At 44.8% G+C, this 21,302-nt stretch overlaps 1 protein-coding gene across 1 annotated transcript; it reads left to right on the top strand.

Annotated features, from left to right (window-relative positions):
* The first annotated feature begins 2,135 nt into the window (after positions 1-2,135).
* LOC310995008 (poly(ADP-ribose) glycohydrolase-like) lies at positions 2,136-20,525 on the top strand. The gene is made up of 17 exons (XM_083983938.1): positions 2,136-2,245; positions 2,357-2,477; positions 3,942-4,528; positions 5,601-5,726; positions 8,015-8,104; positions 8,190-8,261; positions 8,347-8,433; positions 8,541-8,701; positions 8,791-8,870; positions 8,950-9,022; positions 10,157-10,232; positions 15,437-15,584; positions 16,505-16,583; positions 16,670-16,778; positions 17,620-17,713; positions 18,012-18,140; positions 19,619-20,525. The coding sequence occupies exons 3-17, from the start codon at positions 3,944-3,946 to the stop codon at positions 19,735-19,737; spliced, it is 2,028 nt and encodes a 675-aa protein (XP_083840064.1). The 5' UTR covers positions 2,136-2,245; positions 2,357-2,477; positions 3,942-3,943; the 3' UTR covers positions 19,738-20,525.
* The last annotated feature ends 777 nt before the right edge of the window (positions 20,526-21,302 follow it).

Below are 21,302 nucleotides of genomic sequence, written 5' to 3'. Positions count from 1 at the left end.
CAGTAGGTTCGTTACCTTTAATTGTCGGTGCAAGCTATTTTTAGAACGGCGGAGCAGAGCCGTGAGCTGCTCAGAGCTACGCTACGGAGGCTCATTATGGGATTCCTTGGTTTCCCTCATCAAACTCATCAAATACACAATCCAACAACTCCACAACGCTCTGGTGGACAAGTTGTGAGCTGCACATTCACCACGCTATGAGATAATAACACAACGTTAGAGTTGTTTTAGAGGGAAATTCATGCAAAACCTCTGATGCACGTTGCCTTCAGGGACAGTTTTTCATCAACAGTCTCTGCATTTCCCTCTAAAACAACTCTGTGTGGTAACGTTCTGTAACGGAATGTTGAACTATCCCTTTAAGGTTTAAGTTTGTTGTGATGACGTCACACTGTGTCATCATCACTGTGCTGCTGCAGGTAACTCACCTGGTCACACCTGAGTGTTCATGACAGAAACACCAGAGTTGATTCAACAGTGTCATCAGGTTAAAATGAAGTCGTCAAATGCTGTAAAAAAAAAACATCCCATAATAACAGTGTTTGATGTTATGAAGTTTATAAGTCACTTTGTTTTTATGCACAAAATGAATCTGAAATACTTTTAATAAATTCTGTTTATTCACTTATCAGAAATGTGTCTGAATGATTATTTTTATTCTGTTTATTATTATTATTCTAATATTATTATCATATTTTAAAAGTGAAACATGAAATAAAACGTTCACTAACACACACATGATACAAACATGCAGCTTCTTGTCTTTCTCTTCTTCCTCCCTTTCCTCACCTCCTTCTCTTTTTCCTCTTCCTCCTACTTCTCCTCCTCCTCCTCTTCTGCCTCTGTCTTCTCTTCCTCTTCCTCCTCTTCCTACTTCTTCCTCCCTTTTCTCTCCCTCTTCCCCCTTTTCTTCCTTTTCCTCCTACTTCTCTTCATTCTCCTCTTCCTCTTTCACCTCCTTTTCCTCTTCCTCCTCCTCCTCCTCCTCCTCTTCCCACTCTTCCTCCTCCTCCTCCTCCTCCTCCTCCTCTGCTTTGATCCAACAGCTGCTTTTATTGGACTGAAGTTACAGGTTCAATGTGTGACAGTGACATATAGTATCATTAGTAGTAGTAATAGTTCAATCAGTAGAAATTATAGTATTAGTATCAATAGTAGTATCAGCAGCAGTAGTAGTAGTAGTAGTAGTAGTAATAGTAGTAGTACTATATCAGTATTATTAATGTATAAACCGAGGAGTTGAATCAGTGACTTGCACTGTTCCTCTCAGGTGTGTTACTGCTCCTCCTCTTTGCCCAGAAGACAAAAAAAGTTGCACACTCAAATATCCCCGACTAGTTTACTGTTTATTTCTTCCTAATGTTGCTTCGAATTGTGAAATGTTTGACCTTAACCGTGGTCTGTAATGCAACTACCATTTAAGTTTTTGTTTATTTTGTCCTGTTCATATCAAGATGCTTCTGTGCCAAGAGTTGATGACACCAACTTGATGTTAGTTAGTTTTTTCATATTGTTCATATGGCAATACATGCTAAATCTATTTTGCCAAAACAATATTGTATTTTGTTATCAGTAACTGTAACTGGAGCAGCCTAGGTAATGTTATCAAAATAATCTGTTATTAATCATTGTAATAGCCAATAGTATTGATATTTGGAGTTGGAGAGGTGAGGCCAGAGCACCAGCATGTGGACGTACTGTCTCAGTCGCTCAAGCAGCTCATCAGGGGAGTTGAATTTCTGCTCAGGAGTTTTGAAAATTAGAGGGAACATTGGTGACTTGGTCTCTGGCGCCACCTGCTGGTCACTGAGGTGAACTGACACTCTGCTCTGTCACTGCACAAGATAATAATAACAGTAATAATCATTATTATTATAGAATCAAATATATTGTCAATGTTGAATAAATCAATTTTGATTTGTGGTCAAATTATAATTTAATTGACCATTAAACAATAATGTATTTATAATAAAAAAGAGCCTGTGACCGTAGAGAACAACTCAGAGTCTGAGTGAGAATGAGTTCATTTAGGCCAAATGTCCTTCAGATTGTTTCTAGTTGAACTTTATCATTAATATTTTAGATTTTCATAATTAGATTTTTTTTAAAAAGGATGTTTACATAGAGCCGGAAGTGACATCATAATAAAAGAGAACGAAGCGTGTAAAAAAAAATGTGATAAAGTTTTATAAAGTTGATGAACTCAGTTTAACGGTGATTATTGATTATTATTGTGATTATGAAGGTGATTATTGAAGAAGAAAAATAAAAATAAAGAGTAAAGTAAAGTAAATCCGCCTCCTTTGTGTTTATGACTCTGTTTTTTCTGCTTCACTTTCGTTTTCGCCTCAAACAGAAACTAAACTTCACGTTGTTTGCTGTCGGTCGGCTGTGTTTCTGGGGCTCGAACCTGCTGTGACGGTGTAGCTACAAACCCCGTTAAACGTCCAACAGCTCGTGGACAGGTGCGCGGACAGGTGAGTCGGTGTGTTGTTGTGTTGTGTTGTGTTGTGTTGTGTGTGTCGGTTCATGTGGGGAATCCGAGTCCGAGTCCAGATTCACCTGCAGCTGATCGATAATAATAACGTGTGTTTTTATAGCCTAATGTTAATCTGAATCTGTTAAAACACCTGGATCAATGACGTCACAGCTGCTGTTTTATTCACAAACTTGTTTTGTTTATTCAGGTCACAGCTACCGGAAGTAGATGTGAATATAACAACGTCATTGGGCTTTTATTGTGAAAGATTCGCAGGAAACACTAAAATCTGAAGTAGCCTATTTATCATGCAGGATGTTTCCCTTCAAAGTAAAGTTACAGACAGTTTGTTATTTTAGAATAGGCACACACACACACACACACACACACACACACACACACACACACACACACACACACACACACACACACACACACACACACACACACACACACACACACACACACACACAGAGAGAGAGAGAGAGACCACTGCAAAATGTTCAGTTTCTATGGTTTTTACTATTTATAAGTTTGTGTTTGAGTAAAATGAACATTTTTGTTTTATTCTATTACTGTAAAGGGATAGTTCAACGTTTTGTCAAATTGGCCCATCACCATAATCCCTATAGTCATAGCAGTAGGTTTGTTACCTTTAATTGTCGGTGCAAGCTATTTTTAGAACGGTGGAGCAGAGCCGTGAGCTGCTCAGAGCTATGCTACGGAGGCTCATTATGGGATTTCTTGGTTTCCCTCATCATCAAACTCATCAAATAGGCTACACAATCCAACAACTCCACAACGCTCTGGTGGACAAGTTGTGAGCTGCACATTCACCACACTATGAGATAATAACACAACGTTACCACACAGAGTTGTTTTAGAGGGAAATTCAGAGACTGTTGATGAAAAACTGTCCCTGAAGGCAACGTGCATCAGTGGTTTTACATGTATTTCCCTCTAAAACAACTCTGTGTGGTAACGTTGTGTTATTATCTCATAGCGTGGTGAATGTGCAGGTCACAACTTGTCCACCAGAGCGTTGTGGAGTTGTTGGATTGTGTATTTGATGAGTTTGATGAGGGAAACCAAGAAATCCCATAATGAGCCTCCGTAGCGTAGCTCTGAGCAGCTCACGGCTCTGCTCCGCCGTTCTAAAAATAGCTTGCACCGACAATTAAAGGTACACAACACAACATGAAATTTGAACTTAGGAAGAGTTTATAAATCAGTTTAACGAGTGTCGTAGCTTCATGTAGAGAAGCTTTTTAAGAAACATTAGTGAACGTCGTCGTCCCTTTGTTTTTTCCCGAGCTGTATATAAGATATATATTTGTCTTTGACATTTTTTGTGTTTTTTAGTATTTGCCAACTTTTATTTTTTTTATTGTCTAACTTTCACCTCTTCTCCTCCTTCCTCCTCCTCCTCCTCCTCCTCCTCCTCCTCCTCCTCCTCCTGCAGACATGTCTGGCCGTCCCGGTCTCCGTAACGACAGCTCTCAGATGAACGATATCTTTCATCCAGATGATGACAAACATGACAGCAGCTTCTCCTCCTCCTCTTCTGGACCGTCCTGTGCTGCAGGAGTAGGTGGAGGAGCAGAAGGAGCGAGGGAGAAGGAGGAGAAGGAGTGGGAGAGAAAGAAGAGGGAAAGAGAGAAGGAGGAGAGGGAGAGGAGAGAAGAGTGGGAGAGAACGGAGAAGGAGAGGGATAGAAAGTGGAAGGAGGAGAAGGAGGAGAGGGAGAAGGAGAGGAGGGAGGAGAAGGAGAAGGAGGAGAAAAGGGGGGAGAAGGAGAGGGTGGAGAGGGAGAGAAAGTGGAAGGAGGAGAAGGAGAAAGAGGAGAGGGAAGAGAGGGAGAGGGAGAGAAAGTGGAAGGAGGAGAAGGAGAAAGAGGAGAGGGAAGAGAGGGAGAGGGAGAGGAAGAGGAGGGAGGAGAAGGGGGAGGGATCTCCTTCATCATGTTGTTCTCAGAGCGACCTGAGGACTCGGAGTCAAACCAACCTGAAGGAGCTGATGTTCAGTGACTCACACACCGTCCTCATAGACGTAAGACTCAATACTCAGCTTCATTATAATAATAATAATAAAAACTGTGTAAGAAAAAAGAAGAAATTAAGTAGCAGTGGCGTCAAATCAGCCAAAGCTAAGCTATGGCAAGGCTTAACTACAGTATCAATCAATATGCCCAGCAAATAATCATCACAAAAGTCTGCTATGTAGCTGATCTGTGTGGTTCGGAAAATTTGAACTTTTTCAAATGCAGCCTCACTCACATCCCGTTAACGTAACTATGGACACAAACACTTAACTACGTACTGTTGATCAATTCAGTCAAATGCACCTTTACGCATCCGTTTTCAGCACCATGGATAACAAGCAGCAGGGTTACAGAGCAGTAATAGCCTTTCTGACAAACGCAATTTCACTCATTCTGTTCACTTCATTCACTGTGTAATTGCAACAATATCAGTGAACATACCAGGTAAACTTAAAACTGTTGAAGTCCAAATACAAAGAGGAGAGGGAGAAGAAGAGAGTAAGAGAGAGAGAAATCATATTTACAGATTTATAAGAGGTGCATTGGACCCATCACCTGCCTTTTTTTTTGATGAAAAATGATTCCAAAGTTCTCTGCTTCCTTTTCATTTTACGTTGTTGTTCTGGTAATTCTACATATTCAAACACATACTCAGCAAGACAAATCGCACTAATAACAATAATGAAACCAGCTCTGACCTCCGTCGTCTCGTCAGGGGGGGCTGGGAGATACCATATTTCAAGACATGGAGGGGGGATACAAGTGTGGGGAAAGATAATACCTAGAGCAATCGATTGTGTTGTTCTGATTTTCATTTGTAGTTAATTTATATGTAGGCTATTAAATAATATAATAATCAATACAAATTGACACAGAGTAATTCCATACATTTATTTAAAAAAAGGAACATTTACATTTTCCCCTGGAGCCATGGTGTGGCAGCATCAAACATTTTAAACCAATGTCTAGTTAAAGGTCCTGACAGCGACATAAAACACAGTCAGACCAAACACTGAGAAGAGAACCAGAACTTTTCACTACATTTCAAACAGGAAGTTGAACTCTTGTCTCTTCTCTCAGGTGAAGGCCTTCAACCACAAACAGAAGACGATCCTCCCTCAGATAGGCCGAGACCTCTGGCAAAGGGACTTCGTGAAGTTGCCGACGTCACAAAGAAATCACATGACGAAGAGCGGAACGTTCACGGTTCGTCCACGTTTTCCACTTGTTGCACCTGCAAGACTTGATCTAGGAAAAGTTTGATTCAACCAATGTCGATAGATAGCCAGACGCTGAGGAGAGAGTGTTTGTTAAAGGGATACGCCAACATTTTTTTTCGTGTCTTAGCCTACCTCACTCCCGAGTCCATGATCAGCAGATAGACACCATCCTTTCCACTGTGTGTGCAGTAACAAGGGAGATAGAGCCGTATCGCCCGTAATTAGCTTAGCTCAAACACTGGAAGTGTATAGGTAGTGTTAGCCTGCCTCCACCTAAAGTCGCTAATTAGCTTAGCTCAAACACTGGAAGTGTATAGGTAGTGTTAGCCTGCCTCCTACCTAAAGTCGCTAATTAGCTTAGCTCAAACACTGGAGGTGTATGGGTAGTGTTAGCCTGCCTCCTACCTAAAGTCGCTAATTAGCTTAGCTCAAACACTGGAAGTGTATGGGTAGTGTTAGCCTGCCTCCTACCTAAAGTCGCTAATTAGCTTAGCTCAAACACTGGAAGTGTATGGGTAGTGTTAGCCTGCCTCCTACCTAAAGTCGCTAATTAGCTTAGCTCAAACACTGGAAGTGTATGGGTAGTGTTAGCCTGCCTCCACCTAAAGTCGCTAATTAGCTTAGCTCAAACACTGGAAGTGTATGGGTAGTGTTAGCCTGCCTCCTACCTAAAGTCGCTAATTAGCTTAGCTCAAACACTGGAAGTGTATGGGTAGTGTTAGCCTGCCTCCTACCTAAAGTCGCTAATTAGCTTAGCTCAAACACTGGAAGTGTATAGGTAGTGTTAGCCTGCCTCCTACCCGAGCTGAAATCAGCAGTCAGAAGCTGATTTCATTTTAGCTCTAAACTCTGTAAATATATCACTTTATCCACATTTCAAACATGTTTAGGTGAGAAAGTAGCCGTTTAGATCAGCAGTGTGTCGTTAATTTGTCTAAATACCAGCTGTTTACAATTTTGTTGGGACGAATTCGGCGCTACTCAAGCTAACCGTTGTGACCAACGCACTTCCGGTTACTTTCACAAAATAAAACACCCGTTGCCCTTTACATACAGAAAACCATGACAATAGAATTTGTGCTTTTACTTTGAAACAGGAAGCTAACCTACCCTCGATGTAGCTAGCTTGAACCAAAATAAAGCGTCTTTGCTTGAACCCTCCGTTTTGACCGATCTCGTCCCGTTAGCGGCATTTGACCGCTCAAGATGCCTTACCGGAGAGTTTTGTCAACTCTGAGACGAAGATTGGCCCGCCGGTTTCAGTTTAGAGTTGCTAAAGAGTTTCTCTGATGACTTTAGGTGGAGGCAGGCTAACACTACCCATACACTTCCAGTGTTTGAGCTAAGCTAATTAGCGACTTTAGGTGGAGGCAGGCTAACACTTCCTATACACTTCCAGTGTTTGAGCTAAGCTAATTAGCGACTTTAGGTGGAGGCAGGCTAACACTACCCATACACTTCCAGTGTTTGAGCTAAGCTTATTAGTGACTTTAGGTGGAGGCAGGCTAACACTACCCATACACTTCCAGTGTTTGAGCTAAGCTAATTAGCGACTTTAGGTGGAGGCAGGCTAACACTTCCTATACACTTCCAGTGTTTGAGCTAAGCTAATTAGCGACTTTAGGTGGTGGCAGGCTAACACTACCCATACACTTCCAGCGTTTGAGCTAAGCTAATTAGCGACTTTAGGTGGGAGGCAGGCTAACACTACCTATACACTTCCAGTGTTTGAGCTAAGCTAATTAGCGACTTTAGGTGGAGGCAGGCTAACACTACCCATACACTTCCAGTGTTTGAGCTAAGCTTATTAGTGACTTTAGGTGGAGGCAGGCTAACACTACCCATACACTTCCAGTGTTTGAGCTAAGCTAATTAGTGACTTTAGGTGGAGGCAGGCTAACACTTCCTATACACTTCCAGTGTTTGAGCTAAGCTAATTAGCGACTTTAGGTGGTGGCAGGCTAACACTACCTATACACTTCCAGTGTTTGAGCTAAGCTAATTAGCGACTTTAGGTGGAGGCAGGCTAACACTACCCATACACTTCCAGTGTTTGAGCTAAGCTAATTACGGGCGATACGGCTCTATCTCCCTTGTTACTGCACGCACAGTCGAAAGGATGGTGTCTATCTGCTGGTCATGGACTCGGGAGTGAGGCAAGACACAGAAAAAAAAAAAGTTGACGTATCCCTTTAAAGTTAGTACAGTTCATCCTCAGGGGCGGTTTCACAAAAAAAACGTAGAGACATTGACCAACAGCTGCTCTGTCTGCAGGCAGCGGCTGAGGTGAGCAGGTGGGATGTGATCCAGAAGCAGCTGAAGAAACTGGCCGGTAAGAAGGAAGTGAGCGTCAGCGACTTGGAGGTAATCGATCAGATTTATTATCAATTATGGATTGAACAAAAAATGAATAAAAACACAATAATAACGGAGCTGCAACGGTTTCCAGGACGCCATCATGAAGTACAACCCCAGGTACAAAGGGAAGTGGAAGTTCGAGGCCCTGGCCACCTTCGTTCAGGTCCGTGTCCATGTATTCAGGTGATTGATTGATTGATCAGTGGTTGATTGGATGTTGATGATCAATAATCATGTTTTCTTCTCAGTGTGCCCCCAAAGAGGAAAACTACTACAACACACTGTTCCCAAAGATCGCTGCTCTCGCCCTGAAGCTGTCAGAGGCAGTGAGGAAGGTGAGAGGAAGATGATGATGAGCAAAGTGTCTATTTAAAGTCGGAAAGCCTAATGATGATGATGAAGGTGATGATGATGATGATGATGAAGGTGTCCATGTCTCCAGGCCATCCCTCTGCTGAGGCGAGGACAGACGAAGGCCATCACTCTGTCCCAGCTCCAGATCTCCTGTTTGCTGGCCAACGCCTTCTTCTGCACGTTCCCTCATCGCAACGCAACGGGGCACGGCTCAGAGTACCACGCCTACCCCACCATCAACTTCAACAGGTAACTACGGGTAACAACCGGTTACACCAGATGTCTGAACATCTGTGAACTGAGTCTGACCTCCTGACCTCTGACCTTTGACCCTGCAGTCTGTTCTGGAAGTGGTCGGGCAGCACGAGGGAGAAGCTGAGGGCCATCATGCATTACTTCAAAGAGGTCACAAATGAGAGTAAGTGACTGCTGTGGCTCCGCCCCCTCCCGCGACTCACAGTGAAAACAAGTGACTGTTTTGTTTTTTATCTTTGCAGAGACCGCACCACACGGACTGGTGACGTTTAATAGACGTTACCTGAGAGACACAGACCTGCCAAACTGGAGAAGGTAATCTTTAATCTGATTGGCTAATGGCTGTGACTGACTGACTGATAAAGTTCAGCTATTGGTTTGTTCGCAACTATGAAAACGAAACTATTCATAGCTGAAGCTATGAAAAGCTAATAAATTAATTATTGGACTTTTTCAAACATCTACTACTCCAGCATATTTTCACCTAGAGACTCCATTTAAACTCTAAAATGTAGACACAAGTCTTGTGTATTGGTGTATTAATCCATGTTTTGATAGGTCATATAGTTTTTGATCAATCACTGTTAAATGACCATGATCATCGGCGGTGCGTGGCGCAGTGGGTAGAGCGGCCGTCCCATGTAGAGGCTACAGTCCTCGCCGCAGGCGTCCCCGGTTCGAATCCCGCGTCGGGCAGACCTTTCCTGCGTGTCATTCCCCCTCTCTCTGCCTCCCCATTTCCTGTCTATCTCTACTGTCATCACTATCAAATAAAAGCAAAAGGCCGAAAAAATATACTTAAAAAAAAAAAAAAAAATGACCATGATCATTTTTGGAGAAATTATGAGATTATAATGGGTGTGTATTGCACGGAATGTTCGTGTCAGAGTGGGTGACATCATCGGTTAGAGTGGGAAGAGAGGACTGAAATTGTCTGAAACTTTTCTCTTTCCACGCTGCTCACCGCCACAATTTACACTCTACACACATAATTTTTTCCACAGTTGTAGACAAACTTGTTCTGTCTCTAACAATGTTTTCAACAAAGCAGAGAGACTTACAGAATTTAAACTGTGAGCCTCTCAGTGCGACCAGGTCTCTCTTTGCTCCTCATTGACTCCAATACAAAGAAGCAGAACGGACCCCTGTTTTTAACTTGCAAGTGTCTCCAAAATATTTACTGTAGAAACACCAAAGTCATATCAAAGTGTTCAGGAAGTCCTTACGACGACCACGGTCTGCTGCTTTTTCTGATAGGAGTTACCGTTTTGTCAGAATCAGCCCAAATGTGAGACCAGTGCAGAGGCAGAAAATCACCCTTTTTCTCCACGTTTCTGTCTGTCTCTGGACTCAACAGGAAGTGTTTCTGGAGGACACCACACAGTGATGGACCAGGCTAATGCTAAGCTAACAGTCCATATTGTTTGTTTGTTTGTTTGTTTGTTGAAGCTGTGCAGAGAAACTGACGAAACTTCACGTGACGTCGCACGGCAGCATCGAGAAGGAGGGAACAGGGATGTTACAGGTGAGAACTGAACCACGGCAACGACTCACAGCTGTTGATCCAGCTGTGGAGGGTTAATGTGTGTGTGTGTGTGTGTATTGTGGCCGCTTGGCCGTGCGAGTGAGCAGTGGGTAGCCAGAGAGGAACAGAAGGGACTGGACACAGCGTTGCGGTGAAGCCCACTTGGGGTCTTTTATTCTTAACAGGTGGGGGGTGGGGAAGGGAACTGAAAAAAGGGGTGAGGGACGACAAACAACTGAAATCTTCCTCGGCTTGGTGGCCGCTCAGGGGGCTCGGTACTGGCTCTCCTGGTCAGAGCGAGAGGGAAACAAAAGAGACCAGAGGTTAGTGGAGGGTGAAGTTTCCCACTGACCTGTTTGCTTTCTCCTCAGTGATTTCTCCTCGTGTTCCTGCTCTGTTCACTGCTCCAGTCCAGCCAACCTCTCCTCTGCTTCTGCAGGGTATATGAAGGCTGGCAATCACCTGATTGTCCTGTGGATTGCTGACACCTGGGGTAGTACCGCCCCCTCACCACCCCTCCCCTCTGCCTCAGCTGGCTGATGGGAGGCCCTGTGAGGTGCTGAGCATGAGCAGGGCTCTCACATACCCCCCCCCTCAGCTCCCCACCACCCGGGGGAGCGGCGGTCCACCAGCAGTCATCCCTCCTGGACATGGCATCAGCATTTCCGTGTAGCCTTCCAGCCCTGTGTTCAACTGTAAAGCGGAAATCCTGCAGGTGCAAAAACCAACGGGTTATTCTGGCATTTCTGTCTTTATTGTTGGCCATCCACTTTAATGGAGCATGATCAGTGACCAACGTGAACTCCCGCCCCAGTAAATAGTAACGGAGTTTTTCCACCGCCCACTTAACAGCCAAGGCCTCCTTCTCTATGGTCGCATAATTCTTCTCATGGGGAAGCAGTTTACGGCTCACAAAGGTTATGGGGTATTCACTCCCTTCATGGATTTGGGACAGGACCCCCCCCAGGCCTACCATGGATGCGTCTGTCTGCAGTACGAACCTCCTCCTGAAGTCTGGGGTATGGAGCACGGGTTCGCTGCAGAGGGCTGTTCTCAAAGCCCTGAAGGCCTGCTCAGTCTGTTCCGTCCACTTCACCTGGTTGGGCGCCCCTTTTTTCGTCAGCTCATTGAGGGGCCCTGCTAGGGAGGCAAAGTTAGGGATAAACTGTCGGTAGTAACCCACTAACCCCAGGAAGGTCCTCACCTGACGTTTGGTCTGGGGTTGGGGCCACGTTGCAATAGCGTCTGTCTTCTTCACCTGTGGCTTGACATTCCCTCGCCCCACAGTGTACCCCAGGTAATTTGCCTCCTCCAAGGCCAAAGAGCACTTCCCTGGGTTGGCTGTGAGTCCTGCCTCGCGTAAGGATTGGATAACTGCTTCCAGGCGCTGCAGATGATCTTTCCATGAGATACTGTGTATAATGATGTCATCTATGTATGCTGCAGCATAGTCTTGATGGGGCCGGAGGACCTTGTCCATGAGCCTCTGGAACGTGGCTGGGGCTCCATGGAGGCCAAATGGGAGGACTCGATACTGGAAGGCGCCATCTGGTGTCGAGAAGGCGGTCTTCTCCTTTGCTTGCTGAGTGAGTGGCACCTGCCAATACCCTTTGGTCAGGTCCAGGGTGGAGATGAACTGGGCCGGCCCCAGCCTCTCGATCAGCTCGTCTACACGGGGCATAGGGTACGTGTCAAACTGTGATATTTTATTCAACTTTCTGTAATCGTTGCAGAACCTGATGCTCCCATCTGGTTTCCCCACGAGGACTATGGGGCTGGACCAGGCACTGTGCGACTCCTCCAACACCCCAAGGTCCAGCATTTTTCTCACCTCCTTCCTGATGGCTCCCCGTCGTGCCTCTGGGATGCGGTAAGGTCGCAGTCTTACCGTTTTCCCTGGCTCCGTACATATGTCATGGGCGATGAGTGTTGTCTGGCCGGGGGTCTCTGAAAAGACATCTTTGCTTTTGGCCAGGAGCTCCTGGACCTCTTGGACCTGTCTGGAAGACAACTGATCACCCAGTCTCACAGGGGTTGTGATCTGGGGGTGAGTGGCGGCCAGGACGCTGGTGGGGATAGGGACCGGTTCGTGCCAGGGCTTCAGCAGATTGATGTGATACAGTTGCTGGCCCTTCCTGCGACCAACCTGTCTGACCCGATAATTTACCGGTCCCATTTGTTCCATTACTTCATACGGTCCCTGCCATTTTGCCAAAAACTTGCAATCGTTAGTGGGGATCAACACCATCACTTTGTCTCCCGGTTGGAATGTTCTCACCTGCGCCCTCCGGTTGTACACGTGAGCCTGCTGGGTTTGGGCCCGTTCCATGTGTTCCCGCACCAGAGGCCAGACTTGAGTCATTCTGTGATGCATTTGTTCCACATGTTCCACGATGCTGCGCTGAGTGGGGGGTTGTTCTTCCCAAGCGTCTTTGGCCAGGTCCAACAGGCCTCGAGGTCGGCGTCCATACACCAGCTCGAAGGGGGAGAACCCGGTGGAACCCTGTGGGACCTCACGGACAGAGAAAAGAACATATGGCAGCAACTGGTCCCAGTTTTTACCATCCACATCTATTATTTTGCGTAGCATATGCTTTAGTGTTTTGTTGAACCTTTCAACTAATCCATCCGTCTGTGGGTGGTAGACAGAGGTTCTGATCTGTCTTACCTTCAGGAGTTGACACATCCTTTTCATCACCCCAGACATGAAGCAGGATCCCTGATCTGTCAGGATCTCTTCTGGCAGGCCCACTCTACTGAAGAGCAGGAACAGTTCCCTAGCCACTGCCTTCCCAGTTGCAGTGCGCAGGGGAATGGCCTCAGGATATCGGGTGGCATAATCCAGTATGACCAGAATATAGCGGTGACCCCGGCTAGATTTTGGTAAGGGCCCCACTATGTCCATACCAATCCTACTAAATGGGGTTTCGATAATGGGTAGAGGTATGAGTGGATTTCTGTATGTTACCTTTGGGGCGTTGGTTTGGCACTCGGCACAGTGTTTACAGTACTCCTCCACAGCTCTCTTGACCCCCGGCCAGTAGAAGCGGCTGAGAATCCGGTCATAGGTCTTCTCTCTCCCCAGATGCCCCCCTAGGAGGTGGGTGTGGGCTAGATATAAAACTTTTGAGACATATGTTTTTGGGACAACCAACTGTTCACACACTTCAGCATTTTTCTGGGAGACTCGATACAACAGTTTATTTTTCACCATGAAATGTGGAAAAGACACTTGACTCACCCCCTCCTGGTTTTGGCCCTCGATCACTTGGACATCCCTCCAAGCCTGGGCCAGATTGGGGTCCTGGAGCTGCGCCGAGCCAAACCGGCCCAACCTAGGTCCCCCATCCATTTCAGCTTCAGGAAATTGCGAGAAGCCTTCATCTGACCCTATATCCTCCAGGGGCCCCTCCTGCACTGTGACCGTGGACTGATCATTGACACCCTCACCGGCGTCGTCCTCACTGGTCTCGGCTGCACTGCCATCGGGGGGCTCACCTGCCAGCGCCGGTTGGGTTATAACCGATCTTTTGGTCTCCAGGGGTCGCTTCCGGATCCTCCCCTTGGGTTTCCGGTTTCTTCCTGGCCAGTAAAGCGAGAAGAGGGGGCTGTCTCGCCCAACCAGGACAGGGACTGGAAGTTGTTCGACGACCCCCGCCTGTAGAGTGAAGGGGCCCCGTGGCGTGATCACCTTGATGATGGAGGTTGGATACCTCCGTGTTTCCCCATGGATACATGACACAGGGATCTCTGCTCCCATTGTTGTGCTGGCAAATTCAGGTCTGATGAGGGAGACCATACTTCCGGAGTCCAAAAGTGCCTCGGTATCCTTTCCAGCAATCTTCACAGGAAACTTCGGGGCCGGTGCTCCCTCATGGGCCCAACAGGTGGTGAGGTGTTGGCAGTAGAAAGCTTTGCCTTCAGAGGTTCCCGCTGTGGGCATTGATTCCTCCCGACCGGGGCACTCTCGGGCGAAGTGTCCTTCCCTGCCACAGGTGAAACATCGGGGTACGGCAAATGGTGGGGCTCGTTGGGCTGTCGGTCCAGCCCATCCAGGGAACAGTCGGCCTGCTGGGGGGCTGACCACCTTGCTCCCCATCTCCCTCTCGCCCTTGATTTTGGGATTAGTTGAACGGTTACTCTCTGACCGCATGAGGCCCCCCATTACTTTGTGGTTCTCCAATAGGGCTACCAAATTGTCCAAAGTGGGGGCCCCCTGCTGGGCAACATACCTCTTGGTGTCGGGGGGCAGTCCCCGGAGGCATCGGTCAATTACCACCCGGTCCACAATCGGTGGCCCGGCCACTTCCTCCAGCCAGCTCCGGGTGAAACGTAGTAGGGTCATGACTTGGGCCCGGGCTGGAAGAGCGGGATTGTAGGTCCAATCATGCACTCTCTGCGCTCGGGCTGGAAGGCTAAGTCCATACTGGGCCAAAATGGCGGTTTTTACTCGATCATAGTGGGCAGCGTCGGCTGCTGAAAGGTCGCGGCAGGCTTTCTGTGCTTCACCAGTCAGGAAGGGCATCAGGATATGCGCCCACTCGGCTCTTGGCCAGCCCTCTCGCACGGCGACCCTCTCAAACAGGGCCATATAGGATTCAACGTCATCATCCCCCGTCAGCTTGGTCAGCACATCTTTTGGCTGTCGTTCCGGGGGACCTCTTCTAGCTGTTAACTTGCACAGTTCGGTTACGGCTGTCTGCAAGGTGGCTTGGGTTGCCAGAATGGCTTTCAATGTCTCCTCCATGCTCACACTCTTTTATTCTTAACAGGTGGGGGGTGGGGAGGGGAACTGAAAAAAGGGGTGAGGGACGACAAACAACTGAAATCTTCCTCGGCTTGGTGGCCGCTCAGGGGGCTCGGTACTGGCTCTCCTGGTCAGAGCGAGAGGGAAACAAAAGAGACCAGAGGTTAGTGGAGGGTGAAGTTTCCCACTGACCTGTTTGCTTTCTCCTCAGTGATTTCTCCTCGTGCTCCTGCTCTGTTCACTGCTCCAGTCCAGCCAACCTCTCCTCTGCTTCTGCAGGGTATATGAAGGCTGGCAATCACCTGATTGTCCTGTGGATTGCTGACACCTGGGGTAGTACCGCCCCCTCACCACCCCTCCCCTCTGCCTCAGCTGGCTGATGGGAGGCCCTGTGAGGTGCTGAGCATGAGCAGGGCTCTCACAGTATGTGTGTGTGTGTGTGTGTGTGTGTGTGTAGGTGGACTTTGCCTGCAACCGGATCGGCGGCGGCGTGCTGGGTTCTGGTCTGGTGCAGGAGGAGATCCTGTTCCTGATGAACCCGGAGCTGATCGTTTCCCGCCTTTTCACCGAGGAGCTGGGAGACACCGAGTGTCTGGTCATCACGGGTGAGGGATCAACAAATTCAACTCAGGCTGTATGTTCCTAACATTTTAGGTCTAACAGAAGGAATCTGAAGGTTTTCAGTTTAATGTCTCCTGTTTTGCGGTAGTTGTGTCTGTCCCCGCATCGCCACGGCAACGATGAATGGGAGTGGATTGAAGTTCTGCTGCTTAGGCTGTTTCCATCCCTCAAAGCCACAGACAGCGTCAGATGGAGACTCAAACATGCAGCCAGAAGTTTATTTACTTCAACAAGCCGACATGTTTGTAAAACTAGATCTAATTCAAAGTCTGGCGGAGTCGAGACCCAAGTTGACGCTCGGTGTGTTCAGGTGCAGTGGGAAGCTCCCGTTTGTGTCATAAACACAGGAATATTCTTGACTTGCTTCAAGTAAAAAAAACTTCTCGGTGCATGTTTGAGTCGCCACCTGACGCTGTCTGTGGAAAAAAATGTACACTTGAAGCAAGTCCAGAGTTGATATTCCTGTGTTTATGACACAAACGGGAGCTTCCCACTGCACCTGAACACACCGAGCGTCAACTTGGGTCTCGACTCCGCCAGACTTTGAATTAGATCTAGTTTTACAAACATGTCGGCTTGTTGAAGTAAATAAACTTCTGGGTGCATGTTTGAGTCTCCATCTGACGCTGTCTGTGGCTTTGAGGGATGGAAACAGCCTAAGCAGCAGAACTTACATCCGCTCCCATTCATCGTTGCCGTGGCGACGCGGGGACAGACACAACTACCGCAGAACAGGAGACATTAAACTGAACATCTTCAGATTCCTTCTTTTAGACCTAAAATGTTAGAAACATACAGCCTGAGTTGAATTTGCCCGGAATTGTCCTTTAATCAATAAACCGCCAGTCAGAGGTGTTTTCATTGAAACAATACGACGGTTCTTCTGTTTGTTTCTCTGTCTCAGGTTCTCAGCAATTCAGTAATTACTCCGGCTACGGTGACACCTTCGAGTGGGCGGGGCCTTTTAATGATCCGCTGAGCAGGTAGAGCTGCTGCTGATTTAACCCTTTCAGACCTGGATGTTAGTTTAGGTTTTTTTAAATTCCCAGCTGCAATCTTTTCTTCACAGGGACGAGTGGCTGCGCAGGAAAAGACATATTTTAGCCATCGATGCTCTGGACTTCAAACATCGCCGAGAGCAGTACAGCATGGAGAAAATCAAACGCGAGCTGAACAAGGTGAGTTTGTTTGGTTTTTAAATTATTATTAGGGCCACGGGGCAAACGCACTGAGACACTGTTGTTATTGTGTTTTTTCTTCTCATTATTCCTCTTCTGTACCAAATATCCATTCAGAACTCCTAGGACGAGTTGGACTCAATGAGCTGTAGGATTCACAACTATTCAAGTTGTAGGACAAATTATAAATCAAAACGTGCCGTTCGATCGGAATCACTGTGCTATTACTTTTCCCTACAGAATATGATTTTTTCCCAAAAAAATGCAAGAAAAACTGTGAGAAATTCCTTATAGAGAATGAATGGGATGAGGTCAGAAAACGAACAATTTATTGGACTTTTTCAAACGTCTACTACTCCGACATACTTTCACCTAGAGACTCCATTTAAACTGTAAAATGTAGACACAAATCTTGTCTATTGGTGTGTTAATCCATGTTTTGATAGGTCATATAGTTTTTGATCAATCACTGTTCAATGACCATGATCGTTTTGGGAGAAATGTTGAGATTATAATGGGTGTGTATTGCGCTGAATGTTCGTGTCAAGAGTGGTGAGAGAAGTTGCCTGAAATTGTCTGAAACTTTTCTCTTTCCATGCTGCTCACGGCCACACATTACACTCAACACACATGATTTTGTCCACAGTTGTAGACAAACTTGTCCTCTCTCTAACAATGTGCTCAACAAAGCAGAGAGACTTACAGAATTTAAACTGTGAGCCTCTCAGTGCGGCCACGTCTGTCTCTGCTCCTCATTGACTCTAATAGTGAAGCAGAAGAAAAACACAGAGAAAACACACGTTGGGAATCCTATTTACATGATTTCCTTGTGTCCCTGAAGGCGTACTGTGGATTCCTGGGGAAGGACGGCGACCCGGACATCGCCACGGGGAAGTGGGGCTGCGGCGCCTTTAAAGGAGACCCACAACTGAAAGGTTCCTCTTAATAAATACAAAAAAACTGTAAAAAATAATTTGTTGTTAGCAAAATGAATTTAATTTGTGCATTTGTGTATTTATCTATTCATTTCCACATTTATCCTTGTATTTTTTTCTTATTTTCTATACTTCTGCTTCTATTTATTTACATATTTCAGTGTGTCTATGCTAATTAGATGGGCGGCCTTAATTACCATAATGTAAAAATGTCTAAATAAATCTTTAAATTAATTTACATTTATTTATTTAAGTCATTATTTGAGGAGCTGATTTGGTTCTCGTTGTGTCGTTGCAGCTCTGATCCAGCTGATGGCGGCGGCGGCGGCCAAAAGGGGCGTGGCCTTCTTCACCTTTGGCGACGAGCTGCTGAAGGAGCAGCTGGAGCAGATCTACCACCTGCTGGTCACCGAGGGAATCACAGTCGGTCAGTCGGCGTCACGTTGTCATAGTAACGCCACCCAGCGTTCGTTCTGTCGTTAATCTGTCAAACCGCTGCTTTCATTTCGTTTCATTTCATTTTGATTTATTCCATTCATGGTTTACATTCTCACATGGTTGCACATATTTACATAATGTACACATTGTCACCATGAATGAAAAGGAGCAGGATGAAGAAAAACTTACCTACCCCTTTCTATAGTTATAATTACATTGGCTTAAAAGCAACCCCAATATTATTCTCTGTTTCAAAATATTAAAGATGATGAAACATAGTAATGACAAGAAAACAAACAAAATAACGGTAGACACCACTCGTCTATCTATCTTTTATTTTTTTCCCTTCTTTTTCTCTTTCTCCTTCTTCTTTTTTTGTAGATACTTATCTTTTCTTTTTTAAACATTTTCTTAAACTGAGACATACTTGTACAACTTTTCAATTCCTTGCTTTGCAGGGCCGTTGTATAGGGGAGAAAGTTGATGATAACTCTAGGGGCCCAGCGCCCAGTGGGGCCCATAAAAACCCCCAGTAGTCTAATCTTTGTATGACTGATTTATTCTGCGTAAGACCCTGACTAATACTCATAGTACACTGTAAAAACTCAACATCTTTCCAAGAATATTTGTCTTATTTCTTGTCAAAATGTCTCATTTCTAGTCAAAACTAATCTCATTCCACTTAAAATAAGACTCATCACCTAAAAATTAACTTGTTTTTAGATCATTTTCACTTGTTTCAAACAAATTTTCACTTGAAATAAATAGGAAAATCTGCCAGTGAAAGAAAGTTTTTTGTGCTTGTAATAATGAAGAAAAACTTGCTCCACTATCAGATTTTTCTACTTATTTCAAGTGAAAATCTGCTTGAAAGGAGTAAAAAGTGTCTAGAAACAAGCTACTTTTAATATGATGAGTCTTATTTTAAGTAGAATGAGATTTGTTTTGACTAGAAATGACATTTTGACTAGAAATAAGACAAATATTCTTGCTAAGATACTTGAGTTTTTGCAGTGTAATGCTGCACTAGCATCAAAACAAATTAGGCTAAATAAAAAATGATAATACATACGTAGTCTAAGAAAAAAAAAAACTGGAAAAGTTAGGGGGAGGGGCCCACTTTAGTATTCTTTAGGGGGGCCCAGAATTCCTATAGCAACGGCCCTGTTGCTTTGTGAATGCCATACTTTTACACCTGCGACAGAAATACACATTTGTTTTAAGCTTAACCTTGCAAATGTATGTTTAAAAAAATCAAGCTTCAGTCTGTTTTATCCTCTTCCTCTTCATTTAAACAAGCTTTGTAAATGTTCTGGTAATGATCTGTTTCTTTGCTTTAAACATTATTTTTAGGATCTGTAATTCTATTATATCGGCCATTTTCAACAAACCTGCATAAATAAAACATTTATTTGAGGGATCTCTATTACCTTGTGGATAACTCTGAACATGATAACGCTTTCACAGACAAGCTGTTCCGTCTCCTTGACGACTACTGTGGCGTCCGTCGCCGTGACGCCGTCTCACCCGTGGAGCTGTTCGAGTTCATCAACAACACTCTGGGACCCAGGAGGAGTCTCCTGTAAAGGACTCGTCTGAAGTTACACCGAGGAAGAGAAGGTGTTTATTATGGGATGTCGGAAAATTCAGTTAGAATTAATGTGTTTTGACGAATCAGTTCATTTCTTCTCGTTTGAGAGAGAAAATGTTGCATGTTTTTATTTAGTGCGTTTGTGTTAAAACATGTTTAATGTTAAATCTAAATGTTAAACATTAAAAAACTAAATTAAATATTGACTGTTGAATCTAAATTATAAATTCAGAAGCTAAATGTGAGGGAAGTGACTAAACTAAATTTTACACTTTGTGCCCTGAAGTTGTCGTCTATTATTTTATTCTGTAAAGATGATTGATATCGTATAGATATCATTGATTATTGATCAAGGAAGTCGAGGGGCGAATCATCAGAGGGAACGGTTTTAATTTTAGTTTTGAGCCTTTAAAGAAAATGATCAAAATCAACAGTGTGATTATTTAAATATTGTTCAGTTCAGCTAAAACAACTCTGTCTCATAACGTTCTGTAACGAAATGTTGAACTATCCCTTTAAGGTTTAAGTTTGTTGTAATGACGTCACACTGTGACATCATCACTGTGCTGCTGCAGGTAACTCACCTGGTCACACCTGAGTGTTCGTGACAGAAACACCAGAGTTGATTCAACAGTGTCATCAGGTTCAAATGAAGTCGTCAAATGCTGTAAAAAAACAAAAAAAACATCCCATAATAACAGTGTTTGATGTTTATGAAGTTTATAAGTCACTTTGTTTTATGCACAAAATGAATCTGAAATACTTTTAATAAATTCTGTTTATTCACTTATCAGAAATGTGTCTGAATGATTATTTTTATTCTGTCTATTATTATTATTAGAATATTATTATCGTATTTTAAAAGTGAAACATGAAAGAAAACATTCACTAACACACAAAACAAACATGTTCTACAAATGCCGCTAACGGGACGAGATCGGTCAAAACGGAGGGTTCAAGCAAAGACGCTTTATTTTGGTTCAAGCTAGCTACATCGAGGGTAGGTTAGCTTCCTGTTTCAAAGTAAAAGCACAAATTCTATCGTCATGGTTTTCTGTATGTAAAGGGCAACGGGTGTTTTATTTTGTGAAAGTAACCGGAAGTGCGTTGGTCACAACGGCTAGCTTGAGTAGCGCCGAATTCGTCCGAACAAAATTGTAAACAGCTGGTATTTAGACAAATTAACGACACACTGCTGATCTAAACGGCTACTTTCTCACCTAAACATGTTTGAAATGTGGATAAAGTGATATATTTACAGAGTTTAGAGCTAAAATGAAATCAGCTTCTGACTGCTGATTTCAGCTCGGGTAGGAGGCAGGCTAACACTACCCATACACTTCCAGTGTTTGAGCTAAGCTAATTAGCGACTTTAGGTGGAGGCAGGCTAACACTACCCATACACTTCCAGTGTTTGAGCTAAGCTAATTAGCGACTTTAGGTGGAGGCAGGCTAACACTACCCATACACTTCCAGTGTTTGAGCTAAGCTAATTAGCGACTTTAGGTGGAGGCAGGCTAACACTACCTATACACTTCCAGTGTTTGAGCTAAGCTAATT

Source organism: Trachurus trachurus, assembly GCF_905171665.1.
Source record: "Trachurus trachurus genome assembly, chromosome: 12".
Lineage (NCBI taxonomy): Eukaryota > Metazoa > Chordata > Actinopteri > Carangiformes > Carangidae > Trachurus > Trachurus trachurus.
This window is presented reverse-complemented; position numbering and strand designations above follow the sequence as displayed.